This window comes from Lacerta agilis, chromosome 1 (genome assembly GCF_009819535.1).
Source record: "Lacerta agilis isolate rLacAgi1 chromosome 1, rLacAgi1.pri, whole genome shotgun sequence".
Taxonomy (NCBI): Eukaryota; Metazoa; Chordata; class Lepidosauria; order Squamata; family Lacertidae; genus Lacerta; species Lacerta agilis.
In genome coordinates, this window is record NC_046312.1 from 78,839,262 (window position 1) to 78,865,590 (window position 26,329).

Consider the following 26,329-nt stretch of genomic DNA (forward strand, 5'->3'; position numbering starts at 1 on the left):
TTTGTTCCATTTTTCTGCTTTCTAATTTATTTATTTTTGTAATCCCATACAAATCAATGGAGTGGTTAAATTGTCTAGGACAGAACAGGTTTTTTGTCTAGTCAATTTCATTCCAAAGGGAAACCACATTATCGTTTTTAACTGCATTTCTAGTCTCAACTTTCTACCTTGGAACTTACAATCGTATGGTTCTCTGCCTTTGTCCTTACAACAACCCTGTCAGGTAGGTAAGCTGGAGGTAACACAATAAGCTTCACAACTGAGTGAAGATATGAACAAAGATCTCTCTACTAATTCAACACACTAGCCACTACACCATGTGTGTAATTACGTGTATGGTAATCTTTTAAGATACTAACATCATTTTTAAAATTCCAGAAGTACCGGTACCTTAAAAAAAAAAGTTCTTTGGATCAGGAAGGGGGAGTATTATTATTTTGGCCCAGAGCATGGCAACTTCCTAAATTATTCTGAAGTTCCTCAATTATTTATAGGTTTTTACTGTGAGGATCATCGTAAGGGGTAACTGCACTTCACAAAGAATTTCACTGGCAGCTTTCAAACTGCTATCTCACTTTGCAGCTGAAAACTATGAAATGGCTTCTGCATCATTTAAATGTCTAAAATGCCTTTGAAATGTATGGAAGCTTGTATTCAATGACCGGGATGAGAGGCAACTTTGTACAATATGCCAGCCAGCTTTTGGTTTCTGAACTGTGGCTCACCACTTAACCGTCATTGCGTCCAGTCTCAAATACAAAATACACTAAGCTCCTGCCAGTTTGCATGTCTGGGGTGTCCCCTCCTGCTTTTATTATACTTCCAGATATTAAACATGAATATACACAATTTACAAATTAAATTAAATTACAGATGCACTCAAGTGCAAAACTAAGAGTTGACATTAAAAACCCACAGCTATACTTACTCAATTATGACAAATCTATAAACATATAATCTAGTTTAGTCAATAATACATTAGCTACTAGGGTAAACTGTTGTGCTTGGAAATATTCTTTAAAAAGCAGTCCTGGTTTGTTCAATAACAACAGCTTTCCCTGTTTTTTGTTTTTGTTTTAATTCATACAATCCTGTCTTAACTCAGAATGGTTACCCAGCCAATTGCACAATATTGTCAGAAATCTTGCCCAACTAGCGCTTGCCAGGGACCTTAGCATTTTTTGAGACGGCCCTAATTTTTGCAATGATATCCATTGAGAGATCTACCGGTAGATACAATCTACCAACATTCACCAACCTCGTGTCCTCTAGCACAGGCTGGGGCTGATGGGAATCATCCTAAACAACTGCAGGGTACAGTATAAGGTTGGCAAAGAAGTCCAAAGGTCATTTTTATAGGCCCTCAAACAGAGAGAACCTACCATAATTGCACTATGAGGTTTGAATATAGAACAATAGTGCTCTGGATGATTTGAGGTAGAGATCCTAATTCCTCTCAGTGCATTGAAAAGGAAATGCACTGGCTTTGCTATTACATCTCTATGAAGGTAGAGAAGGTATATATGGTTGCAGGGAGGATGCTGATGGTATTTCACACTGATTGGTGTGGGTGGAAAGCTTTTTTCAGTTCTGCTGATCCCAGCTTTTCCTTGTATTGGATTCTGCCTGTATCTGCAGGGGAGAACATTAATCCCACAAAATTAATATTTCAGTTCATTCAATATTTTAAGAAGTGGCAATGCAGCTACTGAAGTTTGTAGGATTATATCCTACAGGTTTTGCCTGACTCATAGCTAAAGCGGCTGTCTAAACTCTCATTGTTTGCACAAACAGCAAAAATCAGTTTTAATTTATGCTGTAGACCTGCCCTATTTCTGGTGTTTACTTTCAACCTAAGGATATGCAAAAACAAACAAAAAACAATCGGAGGTCAGCTTGGGCGTGAAAGTTTCTTGAAGTAGTCATTCATACCTTTCAGATTTTACAGCTGTTGTGCAGAACATAAGTCGTAATCACTGTCAGAAGAGTTGTCTGGGGGGTTGGAGGATCTGTTGCTTGCCCCTTCCAGAGCTGTACAAAAAAAGAGAAATAATGTTTCAAAGGGAATTGCATATTCCAGGGAAATACTGAAATAACAGAGACTAAAGTAGCAGCAGGATATGCCACAATGCTGTTTGTATTTTGAGGATCTCCCTTTGCATTAGTGTTGTACAAACTCAGTAATTGTCTTCATCCAATCACCTTACATTTATATGTTGCATTTCCTTAATAGAGGTCAAGATCCTAACAACAATTAATTCCAGCAATTCATCAGCTTTCACCCCAATATACCAGTGCATGCTATTGTTATATTTTTCTAGGTGACTGCCCACAATTATGCGAATTGCTTCCTAATACCAGGGTGTGAGTGACTGGTGTTTCCTCTATTTTCTGGATATGTTTTCTTAACAGGGCACTTACCTGCATGGTAAGAGTCTAAAGTCAACACTGGGTGGGGGTTGGGAGGGGAGAAGAAAGGTTTTCGGCAGTTTGAATTTGGGGGAAGACACAGTTTTTAGCTGGAGCTGGTCAAAATTAATACTGAGGCACACTTGTGGTGAAGATCCTCTCTTTGGAAATCTGATGCAGAATTAGTGATTGCGCTGAAAGAGCCCAATTGCTGCCACTAAGGTTTCTCTCTCTCTCTCTTTGTGCACATACAAAACACATACACACACACACACACATATTAAAGGATAGACTCATATTTGAGGAGGCTTTGTAGGCTGCCTAGCTAAACCTTCAGCTTACTGCAGGAAACCCAGAGCTAGAGCATCCCCAGCAGAAGGCTGTCCAATCTGTGCTTGAATACCTCTGGTAAGGGAGAGCCTATCATCGCTGCAGATAATTGGTTCAATTGTGAAACTTCTTACTTTAAAGAAGATGTAATATTCCCTCCTGTGAATTAAGCCCAACAGATCAGGTTCTGCCCTCCGGGGCAGCAGAGAACAAGATATTGCAAAGGCATCATATGTCTCCCGTATTTTCATTGGAAGGAAACAAAACCTTGCAGTGCTGCCAGTGAACTTCTAATTGCTTGGAGAATTGGGGAGTGTTTAAGACTGTTACCTTTCTATAATGGCCATCATCCAGAAGAGACTCAAACCCTCCTCTTTCAGAAAATATTTGGAATGCCAAGAGAATGGTTTTAATACTGTATTTTTGTGTTTTCAAAGCTCAATGATAATGGTATTTGATCCAGAGAATGGCATGCAGTGTTCCATGAGTGCAACAGGGCTTTCTTGAATCTTTCCTGCTACAGCCACTCATTCTCCCTTGAAAAGCCACTCTTAATTGGTTGGAGGTCTCTCCAGCACAGGATTTGTTTGCTACTTCTGGGGTGGGAGAAATGGTTGGAAATTGATGCTCCCGCTGCCTGCATAAGTGGGAATGCTTTCCATTTGCTTATGTAGATATTTGTATTCAAACCATTGGATCGCCTTGGATCAATATAATAAACAACTCACCTTGAGCAATGTAATGAACAAAAAAATATGAAGAAGGGTATTGGGGAAACTGAGGTCCAGGAAGAAGAGACTTTTCCAAGAATATGTGCCAATGGTACAAAAGGAATGGATGCAATGTCAAACCATGTGATATTATGTGAGAATGCAGCCTATGGGTGAACATCTATACAGCTAAGACTGGAATAACATAAAGCCTCAAGGTCCGGCATAGAACTAAAAATTATCAGTCATAATACTCTATTGGTTTAGATGGCACATTACACTCACATTTGCCCAGCTTCAACAATATGAATGGTATGTAAATTCATTCAGTTAATACCAAGAGTGCCAGCCTGGGCTGCAGTGGGACTTAGATCCTTTGGAACACAGTGGGAAACCCAGTGGATTTTTAAAGAAAGGTCATGTGATACACACTATAGGACTTTAAAACCCCACCTATTGTATGTTACCTGCATAGGGTGAGAGATAAAGGTTTTTCTTCAGGGCTGGATACTTATTCTCTTCCTGAACCTCTTGGCTTTCAGGACGTGGCTGGAAAGTGACAGAACTGCTGCGATGGAATGAAACTAAATAAGAGCATAATGTGGAATCACTTTCTATCCAGAAAATATCCTAACTTTCAGTTAAATATACATCTTATTGTTTAATGAAAGGAACAGAATGAATATATTGGCTTCCTGGCTTTTGGTTTGCTGCAACAAAAGAAGCTATTTCTTGCCTCTAGAGGGAGCAAATGATCTTACTGTGGTCTCTAAAAGATGATCACATGTAATCATCAAAAATCTAATAGCAGCATATAAGTATGGAAGCTCAATTTTCTGCTATGATGTTTCAGACATAAATGTGGAACAATAGAACTGGGATTATTAGACTGGGTCTCTGACCCTAACAGTCAAAGGTGTAAAGAATAAGTGGACTGTTTATTACAGTATGATAACATCGCTTCTGTAGCTCTGTAATATCACACTATAATAAAACTCCACATTTTGGCTGTACATAGTAGGAAATGGAAACCCCGATTACACATTACACCATACTTGCTAGTTAGCAAATGATAGTCTGTTACTGAGTCAAGCAACACCAGGTCAGTCTGTCTGAAACCAAACTGGCCAGAGTTGCAAGTTACGGTAGGCAATCCCGTTAAAACAGTTTATAATGAGAATGTAAAACCTGAAACACCTGGGGTGCATGTTCAATATCTCTTTGTCTATTCCATATTAACATTACACAACCTCAAAAGAGGTTCACATGGATTTATTTATGTCTTGCATATGTCTTGGGTTGAGAGGTAGCTGGGTTTGTTCTTATCCACTACCTTGTTAATTGGTTCCTTACCAACTGGTTTCATATTGATTTTATGCTGTTTATGTTTCTCTTACGCTCATGGCATAGATGTTATATTGCTATTGTTTTAGCTTATTTTGATTGTATTTTGTATTTTATGGATTTTAATTTTTGTAAAACACCATGGCGACTTGCTTGAAGGACAGTATAAAAATGTCACACATGCGCACATACATACCATTTTGATTCATTCCATTTGGGCCAATCCACTGATGCTGTCTGGTTTTTGAATCTGCAGTGGGGAAGAGGGGGGGGGACGTTTGATAGGTCAATAAGCAAGATAGAGCATAGGCAAAAATAAATACCCTGTGCCAAACTGCATGGCTCTAAAAATGATGTAGTTAAGGCACATTAGCTATATGGCTTATATACTAGGAGTGTGGAACCTCCGGACCTTGGGACTCTCACTAGGACATCCTCCCCCCCCCCGATGTTTTTGCCTGGCTGAAATATGCCACTGAACTGTGATAATGCCTCTTGCTTTTCTGGACAGAGGATGGAGAAAAGTGGGTATGTGTAAACACAAAGGATGGACAACTCTGCCTACTTCAGTTCTCACAAGTTTCTCACTTTCCCAATATTAAATTCAGTGCTCCACATTTCTGCAACAATTTGAGATATTTTTTTTAATGCTCATGATTTTTTTTAGAACTTTAGTGTGAGTTTCTCCTAGCAAACATATTTTTGTATGCGGTTTAAACAATTATAACCATTTTGCAAACAATTTCCTGTAACATCATGCATTTCCGTATGTGTGAGATGTCAATCAAAAATTAAACCCTTTCCCTTCAGGAATATACCTAGGCCTTAATCAACCTTACCCTGGTTTTCCCCAGAACAATTGACAAGCCAAGAAAGAGAAAAACTCCAGAGAAAGTAACAGGAAACAAGAACAGAAAGAAATCAATATAGAGAGCTTAGTGCACACAATCACAGAACTAGTGTAGGGCATGACAACGTAGCTAGCATTACAGGATAAATTTGATTCCGTTAGCATTTAAAAGTGAACTTACTGAATTTGCACCTCCCAAAACAAAATGCAAGCCAAGACACAGCAATCCTTCGAAATTCACACTTCTAATTTTACAGGGCAATTTTACAGGCAAGTAACGTGTATGAAAAGGAAAATACTAAGGTAAAGTGTGTGTATAAATGCCTATATCAGCAAAAAATAACATTTAAAATGTGACTATTAGGCAGAATTGCATACAAGCATGTGTACATTAGGAAAAATGGGGGGGAGGCCATAAAATAGCGATGAATTTTTCTGAGGGCTTTTAAAAGTAAATCCACAAAATGGTATTGAAATGCAAAGAAGTGGATTTAAGTCTGGAAAAAATGAGAAACTTGGAGAAACAGACTCTCCCTGCCCTAACTGTAGTCTTAGACTGGGAACTGGGAACCAGAAAGACCCGGGTGCACATCTAATCTCAGTCCATCAGTGAATGACCTTAAGTAAGCCACGCCCTCATGGCCTCAGCCCCCCCCCCCCCAATATGCTTCAGTGCTAAAACTCACATGGTCACGTTACCCCCACGCCCTGAGGGCTCCCATATGATAGGATGAATAGGTACTTAGGCTGGGGGCATTGTTCTACAAAACAGAAGAGCTTCTAGTTTGCCACAACCAAAGAATGCCACTTACATTTCTTCACCAGCTTTTTATAAGTTGGGGGAACACAGAAAAACAGGAGGGCAGCTGTGAGGAGAAGACCCAGCAGGATTCCCAAGACGGTCTCAGTATTGGACACCCTGGGCTTGGAAACTTGGTCAGGAGAGAGAAGTTGAGATTACATATTATTTCCTCCCTAGAGGAAGCTCGCCCTCAGATCAATGTTAGTGCCTCTGACACTTAACAGCTAAACCAGCTGCTCCCTGATATTCACTGGATTGTGCTCACCTTTTTATCTCATTGTCCATACTAAACCTGCAAATCTATCTTCCAAAATTCATTCCTAATATGCTACAAAAAAAAACACACATAGGCTGTGTCTACAACACAAGTCTAAAGCACACCCCCTTGTCTCAAGAATCCTGGGAACTGTAGTTTGTTAAGGATGCTGGGAATTGCAACCCTGTAAATTCCCAGGATTCTTTTTATGTGTGAGGGGGGTGGGAGTGCAGCCTAAGTCAATCTTCCACTTTCAACCTTCACTGCAAACAGCATTCAAATACTATTTACCAACCTCGGTGTTCAGGATAGCAACAAAGTTGAAAAGGAAATGACTGGTATACTTCAAATCTCACTTTCAGAGAGCCCAGGAAATTGCAAGCCATTCTACATTTAATCAATGAACCAAGCAACCACATGAAATAAGGTAAGGTGGCAAAATGTGGTTGTGGAATTCTGGACTGCACCCCTTCAGACTGCAGGGGTGTGTGGAACCATATTTGAGAATGTCCCCCTATGTAAAAACATGTTAAAAGTTAATAAACAGATATTAAACTAATGTATCATAGTAAAAGTCTTAGCCCTGGTGTTCCAGTTGACTATAGTTATTCTATCTAATTTTAAAAAATTATATACCACTTGATTATATTAAAACCATTATGTGATTTACAAACAAACAAACAAAAAACCCGCATGGAGCTTATTATTAATTGTAAAATGAGGGAATTTATTATTCTAAAAAAATACTATCCTATACTTGCAGTCTTCTAGAATCCAGAATTCTACAACTTCAGCTGATTACAGTTGTGTATAAAATTTATATCCCCCCCCGCAATGCTAAAATGGAATTCCGTATACTGTAATCCAAATGAGGAAAGCAGAGCATAGGTGTGCTCTTCTAGTCAGCCTTGCCCACCTGAGCATTTAACCAAGGTTATCAAGCACCCTTGTGTCTTGTCGTGACAGCCCAAGCTAAGGTTCCTTTGCTCACACTGCACCGTCGACCAGTGGGCAGGCAACGGATTCCTCCACGCCAGGTCCTTAAGTCCTACTGAAGCTTCACACTTCGCTCCTTGGCAATCCCTGGGTGCTAACCCATTCCACCAGCTTTGCAAAGCCAGGCAAACCATTTCCCAGCGACCTCCAAACTGCAGCTCCATAGTCCCAGAGCATAAAGAGGTCCCATCTTCTAGCCTTATCCTTGGAGTATCTGCAAGAGAAAGACAGCAGGGAAGTGAGTGTAAGGCACTGTCAAAGTCGTGCGGCAGTACAGTGTTCAACAGCATGAGCTGCAAGTGTCTGGCTTGAATGGGAACTTTATCCCTGAACTCGGTGGTGGCTGGTGCCATTGGGGACTGCTAGGGTGGAAGGCAGGGAGGTCAACCACAGGTGAAGCCAGAGCCAATGACAGGCAGAGTCCATTCTAGTTTTGTCCCCATCCATCTCCCTGCTGAGAAATACAGTGGTGCCTCGCTAGATGAAAATAATTCGTTCTGCGAGTGCTGTCGTATAGCGAATTTTTCGTCTTGCGAAGCACCAACGAGAGAATAGCGGTTTGACGAAAAAAAGAAAAAAAAAAATCGGAAATTTTTTCGTCTTGCGAGGCAAGCCCATTGAAAAATTCGTCTTGCGAGACAGCCTTCCGCTAGCGAATGCCTTTCGTCTAGCGAGTTTTTCGTCTAGCGAGGCATTCGTCTAGCGGGGTACCACTGTACTGAGACTTAAGGAGGAGGAAGCTGACTGGCAGTATAAGATATGGTTACCAGATTTTTTTCAATGAATCTGGGGACACTTTTTTTTTTTGAAGGTGAGTAGCAACAGGGAGTCAGTAGTGGGGATGGTAAGGCAAAAGACCCTGGGCCCAAGCACACATGCATATTGTATAAAGGTGCAAAGCCCTTCTTTCACACCCTGTGAAACATAAATGTGCAGAGTTTTTAAACTGGGCAACGGCGCGCTGCCCGCCCGTGACTCCTGAGCCTCCCCTGATCTCCTGTCGCCTTCCTCCTTTGTTTTGACTGATTGGGGGAGGCTTGGGAGTCATGGGTGGGGGGCTGTTGCCCAGTTTTTTTTAAAAAACAACTCTGCACATTTATGTTTCACAGGGTGCAAAAGAAGGGCTTTGCACCTTGCCTGGCAGAGAAACCACGCGCCTTGTGCCCCTCCTGGGCCCATGACTCCCGAGCCTCTCCCAATCTGTCAAAAGAAAGGGGGAAGGGGGCAGGAGATCTGTACCGCCAGATGTCCCTGATTCCCCTTCGGCAGTGGCGGTGGCAGCGAGCAGCTCCTGAAGCCAGCCAGAGCCAACTGCGCTACCAGGCTAGCTCCGGGCTGCTGAGGCTGCCACTGCGCCGTTTCCCGGGGACAAATCTGCAAGTCTGGGGACTGTCCCCGGACGTCTGGTAACCCTAGTATAAGACTTACTTCACTGTTGGCTGTGTTGTTTTAGTTGCCTAAAATAAGACCCAGAAGGATGTCTCCAAACAGGGTGGATGGGTAAAGAAAATGGCATATAACCCTACATGGCATCATCTCTGATGAGACCCATGGAAGGGGAAACATGATTTCACATAGTTTCATGGGCTCTAGTAGCTTTACAAGAAAGATCTTGGGGTCAGGTCATGGCTGATAGTTCAAAAAAGCAAAAACTAGGAAAGCGATGGGAAATAACAGCCAGCATGATGATAGCTTTATATAAGTAGATAGCAAGGCTACAGGTGGGGTGCTGAATAAAGGACATTGCAAAAGTGGGGAAGGTGCAGCAAAAGACAACCAAAATGATGAATGGTGGGAGCATTCACCTTACAAGGAGAAGCTAAACTGTCACTGCTTTTGCGTTTGGAAGGGGAGATTACATAGCCTGCAAATTTATATACATTTTCCTGGAACAAAGCCCCATTGAAAGTGGGATTGTCTCATGAGTAGACATGTATACGAAAATGACAATGAGAACATTTAGGATATTGATATTCATAATGGGGGGAAATTGGACGGAGAAGGGATTTTCTTCCTTGTGATACTCGAACTTTGGGTCATCCAATTAAACTGACTGGCAGCTAGTTCAGGCCAGATAAAAGAAAGCAGTCCTTCACACAACACATCATTAATGTATGGAATGCACTGCTACAGAATACGGCTATGCTATCTAGTTTAGATGGTTTTAAAGGGGATTAGACAAAGGCATGGAAGAGAGGTCTATTGACAGTTATTGGACAGGAAAACTAATTTTTAAAATCACAATTATGATTTCTGTAGCTTTGATCACTTGCAGCAGAATCAATAAAGAGTTGGGGGATTTATGCTTCTTAGTTTTCTTACCGGTGGGTTTCAAGGAGGTCACGAAAGGTGCTGTTGCTGGCTGTGATACTGTTGAGGTTTCCATGGGATCTGAAATGATCAATGCAACCAAAGGGATGAGCTCAACCCAAAGAAGAAAAAGAGCTATAGCTTTTAAGAGGGGTCGCACAGGGGGAACGGGGAGTGAGTTTATCAGTATTGCTACAGGCAAGAGCCAAGAGCAGCCTTCTATAGGTAGGTTTTCCCTCTGGTTCAAACTGAACCACACTTGAAAACTTGCAGAGTGAGTGCTTGTCCCAGCATGGAAAAAAGGTGAAACTTGTACTGAACTGTGCTAAATTCTCTGTACGGTGGCCAGATACGCATGGCCAAAAATGTGGATTTGTATCACCGATAAAAGAGGACACCAATCTGCATAAAATTTTCATATAAGTGTATAGATGCAAAATTATGAATATTTACTAAAATTTAAAATAGAAATATACCATATTTTTCCACGTGTAAGACTAGGTGTTTTTTTTTTTATTACCAAAAAAATAGGTTTAAAATTGGGGCTCGTCAAAAGGGGGGAAGGCACAAGGTGCCTTGTTGGCCTGCTCAGGGTGCTGATCAGGTCTTGGTAACTGTTGGCAAGCGACTTGGTAGCTCCTGATCTTCCTTGTTAAATCAGACTTGGACTGGATAGCCCTCAAGTGGATGACGTTTTTAAATAGAGGACTGTTTCCCCTGACAGCCATTCAAAGCAGAGGACCTACCTCTATAGAGTAGCCCCCCCCCCCAGTATGTAAATTGTTCTGCGGTAAGTCATGTTAATATTTAGAGGCAGGTCCATCTGCCTTCTAGGGGGAGTGTGGGAAGAAGAACTATTGCTGTTGCTTAGGGCTGCCACACAACCAGACATTACCAGGATTTCAAAGGCAGAAATGACGTATGGGAGGATTTTTTGAAATGCGGTGATTTGTCCTGGATCTTAGGCAAGTCAACTGAAAATCGTGTTTTGGGTTTTGTCTTAAAAAAGCTCAACAACTTTCAGGGTGTCCTGGTTTTTACTTTTAGAAATATGGCAACCCTACTGTTGTTCAGATGGCTGGCTGCATATAGTGGCTTTAGGCCTCAAAGGTGTCTCTATCATAAAACAGTTTACATTCAAGTTGAAGGTTTGTCTGCTCTTAGCAGAAGCCAGAGAACACCTCTGAATCTCTAGTACAGGGGTGGCCAACTCCGAAGAGACTGTGATCTACTTACAGAGTTAAAAACTGGCAGTGATCTACCCCCTTTTGTGGGGTTCAGGTCAAAGTAGTTGTTGAGCTTTTTTTTAGGGAGAAGGAAACCCCTGTTTTTTGGGGTGCAGGGCAAAAAAGTTGAGCTTTTTTTAGGAGGGCCAAAGTTGTTGAGCTACTTTGGGGAAGCCAATGATCTACCAGTGATCACCCACAGGTGTCCAGTGATCTACCAGTAGATCACGATCTACCTGTTGGACGTGCCTGCTCTAGTACAACGGGAAAGCGCTTCCAAAACACACACACACACACACCCCACCGCTCTTCTTTGTCACATTTGTTTTGCCCAAAGAGAGAATGCAAGCAGGAAGGAGTGTTTTAACTACCTTGACAAACTAAGGCCAAATGGGACGTGCAGTTGGATTCTTGTGGGGTGCAGTCCCTCAGATCTGTCTCATTTCCTTGGCAGCCCAGCACGAGCATCTCTTGCTTCTGCGGTTCTTTGGCAAATGGCTGCAGCAGTCCAAAGGGGAAACCGCAGCCAAGCTGTTTACAGGCAAGGTCTGCATTCTGCTGTGTCCAACCTGTGCTACAAATGCTCTTCCATTTGCCTGTGTGATAAATCTCCATCAACCCAGAACACTTGGAGCTGGTACCACTGAGCCTCACAGTCCGTTCTGTTGGGGAAACACTAAGATACTGAAGACATCCAGGCAAAACCATCAAACATAGCATCACCCCCTGCACCTTCTCCATCCTCTTGGGGTGGCTGACCAATTTTGCTTCCACACAGCTGTTTATTGTGGGCTAATATGATAAGGTTACCAGACGTCCCTATTTCTCGGGGACAGTCCCCGGATTTACAAATCAGTTCCCATACAAAATCCACTGAAGTTTAAAAGTGTCCCCGGATTCATTGAAAAAAATCTGGTAACCTTATCATACGAGCAAGTTCGGCACAGCAACATCTTCATCAAAATGCTATCTTGTCATGTATTATTTCCCTGTGCAACCCAGTTTTACCACATCCATGGAAAATACAAAGTTTTAGAAAAAACGTACCCGTGGAAACACAAAATCCAGATTAAGTTGTGGTGATGGGGATGTATGGGGTGGCATGATGATGAAGATGCCATGTGGATGCTGCCCAAAACTAGAATGCATGCCTTGCCTTTGACACCTGAAATATATACGCTTGTATTCAATGTGGCACTGTGTCATTCATTGCGTAAGTGGAACAGTTTCCGTGTATTCAACAGGACTTTCCCCCTCTCGCCTGCCCCTGTTCCCTTCCTAAATCTGTTATGGGGTTTTTTTCCTAACCCTCTGGAGCAGATTTGAGGACAGTGCAGGGCACACACTAGGGGAGGGGGGAAAGTCCTGTGCAAGACGAAATACCCTAATATTTTGATGGTAAATTGTTTTAACTGTTTTCCGTATTTACATTGGTGTAATGCGCCCTGGGACCTTATGGTGAATGGCAGATAAGAAACCTAATTCTGATAGTTACTCATAAAATAATAATAATAATAATAATAATAATAATAATAATGGCAAAAATAACAATAATAATCAGCAGCAGTGAGTCCACAATACACTGCCATGTTGAAGCATAATGCGATTTAAATGTGCTTAATTTTGGAGGCCTCGTGCCCTTTCTTATGAAAAAACATGGAAATTAAATGTCAGTTGGGACATGGCACAGCCTAAGGCAGAAACTGAGCTAGCTATGCACCATCTTTACAGGTATAAATCATGAAAATTGAATCCATGTGGTGAAGCAGAGTCCTATGCATGTTGACTCACAAATGCATTTCACCAGGGGCGTTCCTAGCCCCTTGGCCGCCCGGGGCGGGAAGCCAAGAGGCACCCCTGGGGGCGGGGCATCGTGATGTGTGCGTGCGTTATGACGTCATGACGCACGTTCACAGCGTGACGCCACGCCCCCAGGAAAAAAGAAAGGAACCTAGCAGGCGCTTGAGAGTGCCCGCTTTGCTCCCCCCCTTCCCTTTTGGCTTCTTTCAGAGCCGAAAGGGGAGGAAAAAAGGAAGCAAAGTGGCGCGTTTAAGCGCCCGCTTTGTTTCCCCGCCCGCTTTCTCTTTCGGCCGCCGTTCGTTCCGTCGCCCCAGGAGCAGCAGCACCGCACACACTGTGCGCTGCTGCTCCCACGGCGACGGAGCGAGCGGCGGTGTGTGGGGGTGACAAGCGGCGGCCCCTCCCACCACTCCCCACGCACCACCGGTCACCCCGGGAGCAGCAGCGCTGCACAGACGGGTGCTCGCTCAGCCGAGCGAGCACCCTGTCCGTGCAGCGCTGCTGCTCCTGGGGTGACGGAGGGAGCGGCGGCGCGTGGGAGTGGCGGGAGGGGCCGCCGCTTGTCACACCCACCCGCCGCTTATCAATCTGTCACTGGGGGCGTACCGCCCCTCCCCAACGACGCCCCTGCATTTCACTCTGTTTGGTGGGACTTGCTCCCAGGCAAGTGTGCAGCTGTAATGCAGTTAAAGCAACTGATTGACCCCACTGACCCCACTGACTGAATGAGAAGTACTGACCTTTAGGGCTTTCACTTTGTCCGTCATCACAAGTGACCACTGCAAATAAAGGAACACAGTAAAAACCAACCAACCAACCATAAAGTGGGACAGAAGCCCATAAGGTGTGTGTGAGCGCAAACTGCAGAAGGAAGAATTTCCAGATTCATCGCCCACCAGGTGCATACGCCCACACCACATGGCACATGGCTCTTGAGAATCTTTCTACAGCTTTTTTGGGACATGCTGAAGGAACTGAAATGAGAAAGGGCCCCTAGAAAAGCCCCCACCCCAACATACACACACACACACTGAAGTGAACACCACAAGGTCCTTGGGATTTTGGTGGAACCAGCATCCCCCCACTCGTGCGTTATTGACTTACACATGACCACATCTACGCAAGCGATGGGAAATAAATGAATAATTCCATTCTTAACCTGAAATGGCAGAAGAGAACTGGAAAGTCCTTGTAACTCATGAGGAGACCCTCCCCAGACCCCGAAGAGGATGTCAGTGAGCCAAAAGTCCAGAAAAAGAAAAGACTCCAAGGGTTCCAAAATGGCAGCCAGGAGCTCTCGTTGCTACCACGCTATGCTGTTGGGTGGGGAGCTTATGTACTACAGTGGGCTCCCATCACACATTTCGCTTACGTGTGTGGAGGCCTGGAACATAACCCCCACGTAAGTGGGGAGTTGCCTGTAGGCTACATAGTGACACATCCATCAGTTAAGTATGTTAGAGTCTGCTATGTTTGTATGTTACCTAATAGTATTGTACCTAGCTCACCCTAAAACCGTTCCATCCCTGATGCTCACCATTATAACCCCTTACACCAACTATCAGCTGCCAGTCAGCAAAATGCAAATAAGGAAGGGGGGTGAAATCATATGCCCCCTGTGAGTCTGCTAGTCCCCCTTGGCTGCGTTTTGATATGTGAGGGGGTAAAGCCATTCCTTCTGTGTTACACCATGATAACTACCAGAGGCCTACAGACGAAAGGCTTACAGCAGATCTTGTTGAATCTGGGCTGCAGTGAGAACATAAAACTGGCGTTGTCCAAAATAATAATTTACACTGCAAATGCTTTTGACCCTCCTCTTACCTCGAGCTCATTAAGAAAACCTGTTCAGGTAAATGAATATGGTAAAGAGGTATTTGCAGATGCTGACAGGAGGGCACCAGCAACAGCAGGCCTTCCTAGTTGTTCCTTCTGCCATGCACCGTTTTCTGCACTATCTGAATGAGCCTGCTTCCTTCACGTGGGAAGGGGGACACAGCACCATTGCCAGTGCAGAAGGAAGATTTAGTTGCTAGTCCAGTTGGCTTCTGTAAGTAGAATGGGGAGGGCAGGGGAGGGAGAGATCTTGTAATTTGCCTCAGGCAGCAAAATGTATTGGGCTGCCCTGAACGCCATCGAACATTCTGGTTGATGTAATACGACCAGCGCTTTTTTCCAGCTGGAACTCGCTGGAACTCAGTTCTGGTACCTCTGAGGTGGACACCATTGCCATTCTAAGAGAATGAGGGAGGTGTTCATGATGAGTCCCGGCACTTCTTTTTCTAGACACCACCTTCTTGAGCATAATATCTAAGTATTGTAAATATGGAAGAAATAGATGCCTGAAATGCAACGACAGCAGTAGCAGCAACAACGTTACTGATCCCTTGCTGGATCCGCTGCAATTTGCTTATCGAGCTAATAGGTCAGTAGATGATACAATCAACATGGCATTGCACTACATCCTGCAACACCTGGATTCCTTGCGGACCTATGTACGAGTTCTATTTGTGGACTTTAGCTCAGCTTTTAATACTATTGTACCATCTAAATTGTTTTCTAAATTAATTAATCTCAATTTACCTGCCCCTGTTTGCCGATGGATATACAGCTTTTTAATGGACAGGAGGCAGCAGGTGAGGTTGGGGAAAATTATATCGAGCAACAATACCATCAATACCGGTGCTCCCCAGGGGTGTGTGCTTTCCCCACTGCTTTTCTCTCTCTACACAAATGAATGTACCTTAACTGATCCATCGGTTAAGATCTTGAAATTTGCTGATGACACAACAGTTATTGGGCTTATCCAGGAGGACGATGAATCTGTGTATAGGAGGGAAGTAGACCATCTTGTTTCGTGGTGCACCGAAAATAATTTGGTACTAAATACCCAAAAGACAGTAGAAATGGTAATTGATTTCAGAAGGCACTCTTCCGTTCTGCCACCACTTTCCATTCTTGGTAACATGGTTGTAGTAGTAGAGTCCTTTAAGTTCCTGGGCTCTATAATTTCTTATAACTTAAATTGGTCAAGCAACATCAATAGTATTATTAAAAAGGTCCACCAGAGGCTGTATTTCCTGCGTCAACTAAGGAAATTTAAATTGTCCCAGGAAGTGTTGTTCCAATTCTACAGAGGCATCATTGAAACTGTTCTCTGTAATTCTATAACAGCTTGGTACGGTACAGCCTCCAAGAGAGACAAGAAAAGGCTCCAACGTGCTGTAAGAATTGCAGAAAGGGTAATTGGTGTTAGCTTGCCTTCAATAGAGACAATTTATGCTACCCGAGTTAGGAAGAGAGAATTGTAGCAGATCCTTTACATCCCGGTCATCATCTGCTTGATTTACTTCCATCTGGACATCGCTACAGGAGTTCATATACAAAATCGGCCAGGCACAAGAATAGTTTTTTCCCTTGTGCCATTAAATTGTTAAATTCATAGTTGTATAGCTGAAGGGGGGGGGTAAATTATGGGTGGGGTTTCCTTGCTTCTTTGTATTGTGAGAGGAACAGTGTCTGTATGTTTACATTGCAATGTAGCTGAAACAAATTCCAAGTATGGGGAAAATGTACTTGGTCAATAATAAATTATTCCTATTCCTATTCCTAACACCACATTTTGACAAATGTAGTTTTTACATGGGCATTGCAGACTTGATGAAAGCCACTTTAAGCATAATGTGTAAAAATGCCCTGAGTCTATGAAGTAGATGAGCTGTGCTTGAAAACCATAAAACCCACTGGGAAAGCCTATCCACAGGCTCCTTTGACATTAATGAGAAAAGTGCAAAAGAACAAATTTATGTTGTTCCTATTCATTCTAAATGAACATGTGCAGGAGATATTCCTTACAAATGCAAATTAGGCCCTTTGTCTCCTTCTGATTCTGATTACCGCACCAATTACCATCTTTTCTTACTGTTCTCAGAAGAACAATTTGATTAAGCGGAATTTTGATGTACATCGAGAGTAGTGAATAATAATTAAAGATGCGGGTTAAGGGCTCAAGTTAGATTTCTGCTGAGCTCAGTGGAGCTGTCCCGATTTGTACCAAGGGAATTTTCTCTCCCCGTTAGACCTGACAATTAAGCATGCAACATAATTACACCTCTACCTACTTTAAACCACCTTGCTTTCCCCCTCCATTTAAAAAACACAAATCCATGCAACCATTTCAGCAAGGATTGTACTCGCATGAAGGAAGAACGTACCCAATGTGTTTTACATTTTCACATCTGTAGGCGCATACAACAAACATGTTTGCAAGGTTTAACTCTAGCTCCCTGGCAATTGTGCTTGTGCTGGCATGGCTTTGCAGCTCCATGTATCAAGCAGCCCTCTTGCTGGACCTAGCAGGTCCTCAACCTCACTGCCTCCTGCATCTACCATCAAGTGTCTACTGATACTCTGAATGGGCAATGATCTCGACACTATCCAGGCTTCATTTACTGCATTGTTTTAAACAGCCAGTTGCATGGAAAATCATTGCATGAATGTGATTTGTGCATGTATGTGTGCATGTGTTATGTAGTTAGCTGCCACAGGGAAGCTTCAGCAGCATCAGGATCATGCAGGGTAGGGCGAGGATGTTTAAACCTTTCTCTCACTGCCATGGTCCTTGACAAAATTTGCCTCTCTGAAGCTGCTATTTGCATTTCAAGGGAAGCTCCAATTGGCATCATTGGAGGCTTTCCTTGAAATGCAAACAACACCTTAGGAGTGGCAACTTTGGAAAGAGAAAGAGTCAGACTTTCTCTCTCCAGCCTCTCGGGATGAGAGGCTGCTCAGCCTTCCTGTCAGCTGCTATTTGTAGAACAAACAAGGTGTGCATTAATTACATTAAAAAATCAAGGCCATCTCCTGTTTAGCCTGTAGGCACCCAAGCTTAACTCTTTCACCATAGCCGATATCCACATTACTTCTTACTAGGGAAGGGCAAAACTGTTAATTTCAGTTTCTTGAACTTTCTCGTTTTTTCCAATCTCAAATTCAGTTCTTCAGATTTCCCCATCAATTTGCATTGAAAAATCATGAGAAATCATGCCCATTTCTCCCAGCATACACATTTTCACATTTTCACAAACTGTATACTGTACACACTTTTACAAAGCTGTTTCATCTAATATAATGTATTTTTATTGTTATTTCCCCTTTTATCCACACTTTACCATAGTTATATGCATTTGTATACACATTACGTGGCTGCGCAGCTGAACTGCAAAATTCAGAGAAGCGCAAATTTTGAAGGATGGCGGAGGTTTGGTTAGCATATGGTTGCAAAAAGCGCAAATTTGGTAGTTTCACCTCTAAATGTGAACTGAATTGAATTTCTCTCACATTCCTAATTGTTCATTATGCATTTATTCTCTGACCGCACCCGCACTGAAGCAACTCAGAGTGACAGCATGAAACAATCCTGACAGGATCATTAGAGTTAGCCTGAAAGAATGACAGCAGCCACTGAAGTGAAATTCACAGCAGAGATCCAAGTTCCTGATGGATCATTTAACTTCATTTTTAATTTTCAAAGCAGCCACAGGAGCCTCCAATTTTTATCAAAGCAGTGGCTTAACCCTTTCTGTGCCTGTAGCATTTCTCTCAAACTAAATGCCTCCTCCCTCAGAGCTGCTGTTAATTGGGGTGTGTGGGGGACATAGGTACCTAACGGCAGCATTTTGATCAAGGAGCCAACATGGATGAAAGTGTTAAACACATCTCCCACTTCCTCTGCTGCCTTAAAATTAAAAAATAAATAAACTAGAATCTGTAACCCCCTGCACATCACTTCAGCTTTGACTCCCAGTGGGAATTTGAACATACCTTTCCCTCCACCCGAATCCAATTATATTATCCCCTGCACTGAGTAGTGCTGCATCACACTTTTATAAGGAAGACCCATTTTAGGCAGGCACACCAATGCTGTAATATTGCTACGTCCAGCAAATTTGTAATGTCTTGATAATGTTCAAATATGTGTGCCTGCTTAGAGCCCTTGATAGTTCCAGGGCTCTCTTGAAAACAGGGACAAGAGAGATGGAAATGTATGACTGGAGGGGAAACGTGCTCCATATTTTAGGTTCAGGTTGGGTTGAGGGAGTCAACATGGACTGAAACTCGGGGCACACCAGGATTACAGCTAGGAACCATACACACTGATTTCAGTGTATCTGGTGCTCAAATTAATATTTATGGCAGCTGTTCGACACACACTTACCCAGAAACCCCGTTACTTCTGAGCAGATATGCAAAAGTTTGTTCTGTGAGTGGACATGCATTGAGGTGGGCTAAAGATAAATAAAAAAATCAGAGCTTCCCTCCCCAAAAAAACCCATAGTAAAGCTTTTAGTGGACAGCGGACAGGAACCCCAATTTAGGTCATGGGCATGATGCTGGGGGTGGTGGGGATTTAAACATTTCCCCCCTGCACTTTCCCCAACTAGAAACCCCCTCCCACAGGCCCAGCAGGGGATAACAGTCCCCCCCCCCTGAGACACATAGCAGCTGGGGGCAGGATTTTAATTGGGAAAACGCCACAGGAGACGAAAGGTTGTCCTGCACCTCCCGCAGCACCATAGTCTTGATCCAAATTGAGGGTCTCATGGCTGCTATTCATCACCTGAAACCCTGCGACAGAGTGCGTCTCCACATGACCTGTTTGTTGAGCATCAATCCTGATTGGTTTGCTAAGAGGTTAGATGGCCATTGGTTACTTAATGAGCATTACCGGTAATTCCAATTTCTTTTGATGAATCTGTCAAATTCAGTTTCTCTCATTTTCCCGGTCTTAAGTTCTCCACATTTCCCTATCTGTTTGCATTTTTTAAAATAAAGCCTTCAAGGAAGTTTGTTAGCATTTTAGTTCTGCTTGCAAGGCAATTCCCCTACCCTTATTTTCACTAATACACACATTTTTATGCAAACTTTACCCCCAACATATTCATCCTTGTAAACATTATGCATTGTAGAATTCAGAGAACTGTGGATTTTGAAGAATGGCTGTGGTTCAGTTCGTGTATTACCGGTATTTAGGAAAGTGCGAATTAGGCAGATTTGCCTGGGAATGAAAACTGAATTGAAATGCTCCCTCTTTGCTAACACCCCCCCTCACTTTTCTTCACCAGCCTCCTGAGTTTCAAATACCCCCTCCCAAAGGCACTGTTTCATAAGGGGAAAAATAACTGTCCAGAGAGCCAGGTAAAATGTCTTTAGAGGCTCAGCACTCACTTGCTGTGTGCTGCACCAGACAGACAAGCCTTTTACAAAAGCCAGGGAGGGGGCCATGACAAGACAGTTAAGATACATTTTAGTCTAGCCACTCATTCCCCTGTAAGAGTATCCTTCCATTTTGAAAAGTTTTACAAACCTTTGCTTTTTATTCTTTGTTATAAAGAATATTCAGCCAGCTTGGACTTTTATAAGGAAGGACAAGACCCGCAAACATTTGGGAAATGAAATAAATAACACGATGCGTTTTCAGAGCGCACCTTTGCGGCGGGGATGGGGGAGGTACCATACATCTTTCCTGTTTGCTTTTAGTATTTATTTGTTTACAGCTATATCCAACAGCGCCAGAAGTGCTAACTATTTTTAAAAAATAAACAAACAACATAAAAATGACCATGCTTGGAAAGAAACTAGATTTAAGTCATAATGCTTAGCTCCCATTTACTTTTAATCATCACACATCAGGGCCGGCCCACTACACCTACGTGGCAAGATGAGGCGGCCACCTCAGGCGGCAAGATCCAGAGGGGCAGCTGATCCAAGGAATGCATCATTGGCTGCCACTGGTGTGGTGGCAGCAACAGCTGTGGTGTGCTCCTCGGAGGCTGAATCTTACACCTCCTTGGCAGCCCCCCTCTCAATGCCACCTCTACAGCAGCACCTTGGCAAATAGGAGGCATGACTGATCCCCCTCCCACCCATGTTTCTGATGCAGATCTTTATTACCCCGTTTGTTCCTGATGTGGATCTTCACTCAGCCATTCTTCCCTGGTCAGGGATGGGCGGTGAGAACGTCATTTTGTGGTTTGCCTCAAGGGGCCAAAATGTCTTGGGCATGCCCTGTCACATATTTGACACTTTCAACATGCAAAATGTTTAACGTTCCTTATGACATTCAGCATCTTTTTACACCACCCTGTGAGGGTGATAATTTTCATTCTCCTTTTACATTTGGAGAGCTGAGGCTGAGACAAAGTGGCTTGTCCAGAGCTGGTCATTGACCCAAGAACAACAATGTTAATCCATCTCCCGAGGTCAAATGCCAACATGCTGTGCCCTGAATCATTCCGAATGCAGAGTACCCCACAGGGCTCTGAAATAATTGTGCACTGTGTGAACACACTCTTAATTGCTGTAAACAACAAGGGCACAATACTATGTTGTCCACTGTCACTTGAAAACAAAAGCCAGACTCGTATCTCTTAAATGTGATTTCTCGTATTATGCATCATTGTTGCCTGAAAACCCCCAGAATGGTCCCTTAACACAAGCTCAGTCATTTCTGGAGACTCTCGGGTTAATATGTCTATTATTATTATATTTATTACCTGTCCTTCTCTGGCAGGTCCCAGGGCAGGCTGCAACAATTCAAAATTCAGAACTAAAAACAATTAAAGCAAATTACAGTTGATTCCCAGTTAATCATTGGATGTTTTGCCTGATTGCAATTAGGGTCCTCTCCAAACTGTCACTGTTTTATGGGAGGGTTTCAATCATGTATCAGCAAATTTAGGTTTCTGCAGTTAAAGTATACTAAAGTGCTCTGGTGCTACAACCCCGTACCTTCCAACATTTCTCTGATGAAAACAGGGACGTCCTAATCAATGACAATTTTATTATTTATACCCCGTCCGTCTGACTGGGTCGCCCCAGCCACTCTGAACGGCTTCCAACATATATAAAACAAACAACACATTAAAAAAAACTTCCCTATACAGGGCTGCCTTTAGATGTCTTCTAAAGGTTGTACAGTTACTTATCTCCTTGGCTCGGAGGTTGCATAACTCCATACCCTTCAATGAAAATAGGAACGTCCTACCATATCCATCAACATGTCTCTGATGAAAATAGAGACATCTTTAGGAAAAGGACATTTCGGGATCAAATCAGAAACTGGGACAGCTTCTGTAAACCCAGGACTGTCCCAGGAAAATAGGGACACTTGGAGGCTCTGCAAACCCACTTTTTAAAGCAGACTTCTCACAGTGAAGGAAGTGTGGGATAACTATCGATTGGTGGGAAGTCAAGTAACCTCTGAGCAAACCACTCAGAATGAAGGCTCAGTAAACATCAATGACTTCTGTGCAAGCTTTCTGCAAACAAATGAAGCTAAATGCTCAATAAACAACTCATCTGGAGGCACCACAGAACACAAACCTCAAAACATATATTTATCTAGAGAAAGCTGCACTGGGAAATTTTTTTATTATTATCTTCCGCTATGAATGCCCTGGCATGGGTGACATCTATCATTATCATCAGATAATATTTTCAGGTTATATATATATATATATATATTCTATGCACCGCATGTTACAAGGGATACTGTGGGACAAGGACCGCTAGCCTGGTTGTGTGAAATAAACATTATGTAAAGTAAAGTAAATGTACTAAACTAGCGGTAGGCCACAGCAAATTTATACAAATACATAAACATTGCATAGTAATGCAGAATTACAGCACTGTTGGTATGCTCAGCACAATTTAGAATCTGCAAGCATCCATATACGCTGCCCACTGCAATCTCTCCCATTTTAAACAATTCGAGGTGAACTGATTTTGTCCCCCGAACTTGATTTTCCCGTGGCAGCCTACGATCAGCCTTCCATCCATCTTCAACATCCAGGTAATACTTCTTTATTACATCGATCAATCTATCTATATCTTTACTCATAGCTAGAAGAACTGGCATTGTATTGCACTAAAATAAAGCCCCCCCAAAAAAAATATTCTGCTAGCATTGACAGTCCCCCTTGATAATATAAAGTTCACTATCTCTAGTTAAATGGAAATGTAACAAGGGTAGACAGATAAAAAGAGCTTTGATCGTGTTCAGGCACAATGGAGAAGAAGGGAGCAGCAGAAGGAAGGTTTGGAGTTCAGGATTAACCGCTTGCTGGTCCAAATGATTAGCAATATTCCACCAGCAGACTTCTACCCAAGCTGCTAATTCAGATGTAGCAATGCTTAGTGCCCCCCCTGCCCCCACAATCACAGTGGAAGTGCATTTGCAGCACTCATACAGGACTGTGTGTGCAAGGGCTTCCTTCCACACACATTAACCTCACCTGCTAAAGTGGAGTGACTTCTGCTCTTAATTAGGATCCTGGGCTTGGTTTGAAATGCTTTGCTTTTCTCCTAGAAAACAGGCTGGTTTGCATCTGAGCACATTTCCCCCTCAGATACATAAGATATGGGGTTTATTTCCTTTTTTAATCTATGAAATTATTGCTCTGACCCAACAGAGGAGGAAGTCGAGACAATCAGTACTAAGAAATATTAAATCAGGGGTCAGCAAATTTTTTCAGCGGGGGCTGGTCCACTGTCCCTCAGATCTTGGGGGGGGCGTACTATTTTTTTTGGGGGGGGGGATATGAATGAATTCCTATGCCCCACAAATAACCCAGAGGTGCATTTTAAATAAAAGCACACATTCTACTCATGTAAAAAAAACCCGCTGATTTCTGGACCATCTGCGGACCGGATTGAGAAGGCGATTGGGCCGGATTCGGCCCACGGGCCTTAGTTTGCCTACCCATGTATTAGATAATATATAGAGGGTACATCATCTCAGTTCTGCAGGATCAAAGCCACTGCCAGTCTGCCACTAACAGCAGTTCTAGACCTTGCTAAAGGGTTGTAGCAAAATGCAATAACAAAAAGAAAGCACCATTAAGACTTGTCTTGTCTAAAAAAGCCTGGAATAAAATGTAAGAAGAGCACGAGACTCCTAATCTCAGCGTTGTGGGTTCAAGCCCTATGTTGGGCAAAATATTCCTACATTGCAGGGGGTTGGACTAGATGACCCTCGTGGTCCCATCCACTTCTATGATTCTAAGAAGCCGTATTAATACAAGTGGTGATGAGCATTAAGAGCAAGCAAGAACAAGCAATACCAGTTTAAAAGGTTTGTGTGGATTTGGCCCCGGGTCTAAATTGGTACCGGGAAAATGAGATGTAATCGAGCTGAGAATCTGTCTGCCTGCCAATGGTAAAGACTTAATAAAAATAGAGATATCTTTGGGGTGAGTTACACTGGCCCACCATGCCCTTATACTAAAGTCTCTTGCAGCAGCTGCTTAGATAATAAGCAGTTTATGTAACATCAATTAAGAGAATACATTTTCACAGTAAAAAATAGACCAAAGAGTAAGTGGCAAGTCAGTCTCCAAAATCTGTTAAACGTGCAGGTTATGCACCTCACTACATCAACCTAAAAGCCCAAATGGAAATTCTTCAATAACCTTCCATAAACTGTGAGGGGATTTGCCAGGTAATCTTCTCTAGGGAGCGAGTGTCAAAGAAAGCAACCCCCCACACCCCCGGACAGAGAAAGCCCACCGTCCATCTGCCCTTGACCATAATTACATGAACGAAGGAACACATTATAGAGAAAGCTCTGGAGATCACAGTGCATGGGGGAGAACATATGGGAGAATGTTCCTTCAGATAATCTGGGCCTAGGCCAGTATATTAGCATTGGCATCCACTGGCCGCCTTTACCCAGCCAGCCCGTTTGTTGACAGATGCTCTGTTGATCAGGGACAGCTGAATGCCCCTCCCAGGGTTGTGACATTTCTGAATGCACTCCAGAAGCAAGAGAGCTCCATCAGAACTCTTATAATTTCTACAGGACTTTCCCCGAAATGCTCAAAATGCTTCACGTGCACTAACTCAAAAACCCTGTATTATCATCATTTATAAAGATTCCAGGGAGGCGGGGGGGGGGGGGATGGATTGTGGCTTGTTTAAAGCCAACCAGGGAGTTTACAACTCTGCTGAGTTTTGAACTACTCCTTCCATGGAATGGCCTTTGATAGCACTACTCACCCCACATCCCCACCAACGTCAATGGGACAAAGGCTAGAAGATGATTGAATTTCATCGGCACGTTCCTCCTCATCCGACAATATACAGGCAGCGCTTTTGTGTTCCTGCCCTGATGCTTCTCTGCTACCTGCTCTAGGCAAAGGGAGGGGTTGGGGAGGAAAGCAGTGTACTTTCTCCCCGTCCTGATGTGGTTTTTCTGCGTCATGTCTCAGTTGCTTGAACTGTGCTTTCTGTACCAGTCTTCTCTCTTTATCCTTCAGAGTCCTAGAGCTGCTCCCCAGCCTCCCCAGACCCTACATAGCCACAAAAAATACAACAACAACAATAGTAACAATCCCCACTTTCTTCTGCATAGAGATGGGTGATCTGTCAATTTCAGTTTCTCTCGGTTCCTCATTTTTCCAGCATTACATCTCCACATTTCTGTATCCGTTTGCTATTTTTTTAAAATTCCCCCTAAGTTACACTTTCTTTGCATGCAGTTTTGCCTGAAATAAACTTACTTTTTTGTGTGCAAACAATCTCCCCTAATGTAATGTAGTGAGTGTGTGTGTGTGTGTGTGTGTGTGTATTCGCTAACATTTATTTGTATTCCTACTTTCCCCTAATATACCCATTTTTGTACACATTATTTGGTTGAAGAATTGCATCACATAATCGGGAGAAGTGTGCCTTTTGAAAGACAACCGTGTTTCAGTTTGCGTATTACTTTGGAAAGTGAAGATTAGGCCATTTGCATTAGAAGTTGAAGTGGATAATACCGTATTTGTCGCCACCTCTGCTTCCACAGCAGGCACTGGAACCCACGGAGGGAGTCTCTCAAAATAGAGCGAGAATTTGGTCTAAATGAGATGACAGAGAGAGCGACAGAGAAACACGCATGCCATATAACTTACTGCTTATCCTCAAAAGCAGAGGTACTACCCTGGTCTGGAAGGAACTCCTTTTGAGAAATTTGGTGTTAAGGACTGAGGGGTGGAAGGTGTTTGGCATTCCTCTTTGGTGTTACCTTGAGGCCTCACTGAGTATGTAATAGAGTCTGGCAAAGCTTTCATCCTGCCACACAGCAATAAATTCAATTGGCCACTTCGCTAGCATAGCAGTGTGGTGCTGCTGGGTGACCATCTAACAGTTAAACCAAGGTGAAAGGCAGGTCGCTCACTAATTCTGGTTGCCATGGAAACTAGTCAGATTTAGGATCACTGACTGGCTAGTAATTTTAAAATTCTAGTACCTGCA

At 43.0% G+C, this 26,329-nt stretch overlaps 1 protein-coding gene across 2 annotated transcripts; it reads right to left on the reverse strand.

Moving 5' to 3' along the window:
• Positions 1-1,236: 1,236 nt before the first annotated feature.
• Positions 1,237-25,364, reverse strand: CD5 (CD5 molecule). Of its 2 annotated transcripts, none has more exons than XM_033157396.1 (10): positions 25,091-25,364; positions 13,774-13,812; positions 11,605-11,895; positions 10,020-10,088; positions 7,618-7,911; positions 6,456-6,581; positions 4,990-5,043; positions 3,917-4,033; positions 1,933-2,031; positions 1,237-1,632 (listed from the first exon to the last, which is right to left on the reverse strand). In XM_033157396.1, exons 1-9 carry the CDS (start codon positions 25,293-25,295, stop codon positions 1,943-1,945), a joined length of 1,284 nt encoding a protein of 427 aa, XP_033013287.1. In that variant the 5' UTR covers positions 25,296-25,364; the 3' UTR covers positions 1,237-1,632; positions 1,933-1,942. The 2 variants fall into 2 exon arrangements, with proteins under 2 accessions (XP_033013287.1, XP_033013297.1); XM_033157406.1 differs by having other exon boundaries at positions 6,456-6,575; positions 25,091-25,363.
• Between the last annotated feature and the right edge of the window lie 965 nt (positions 25,365-26,329).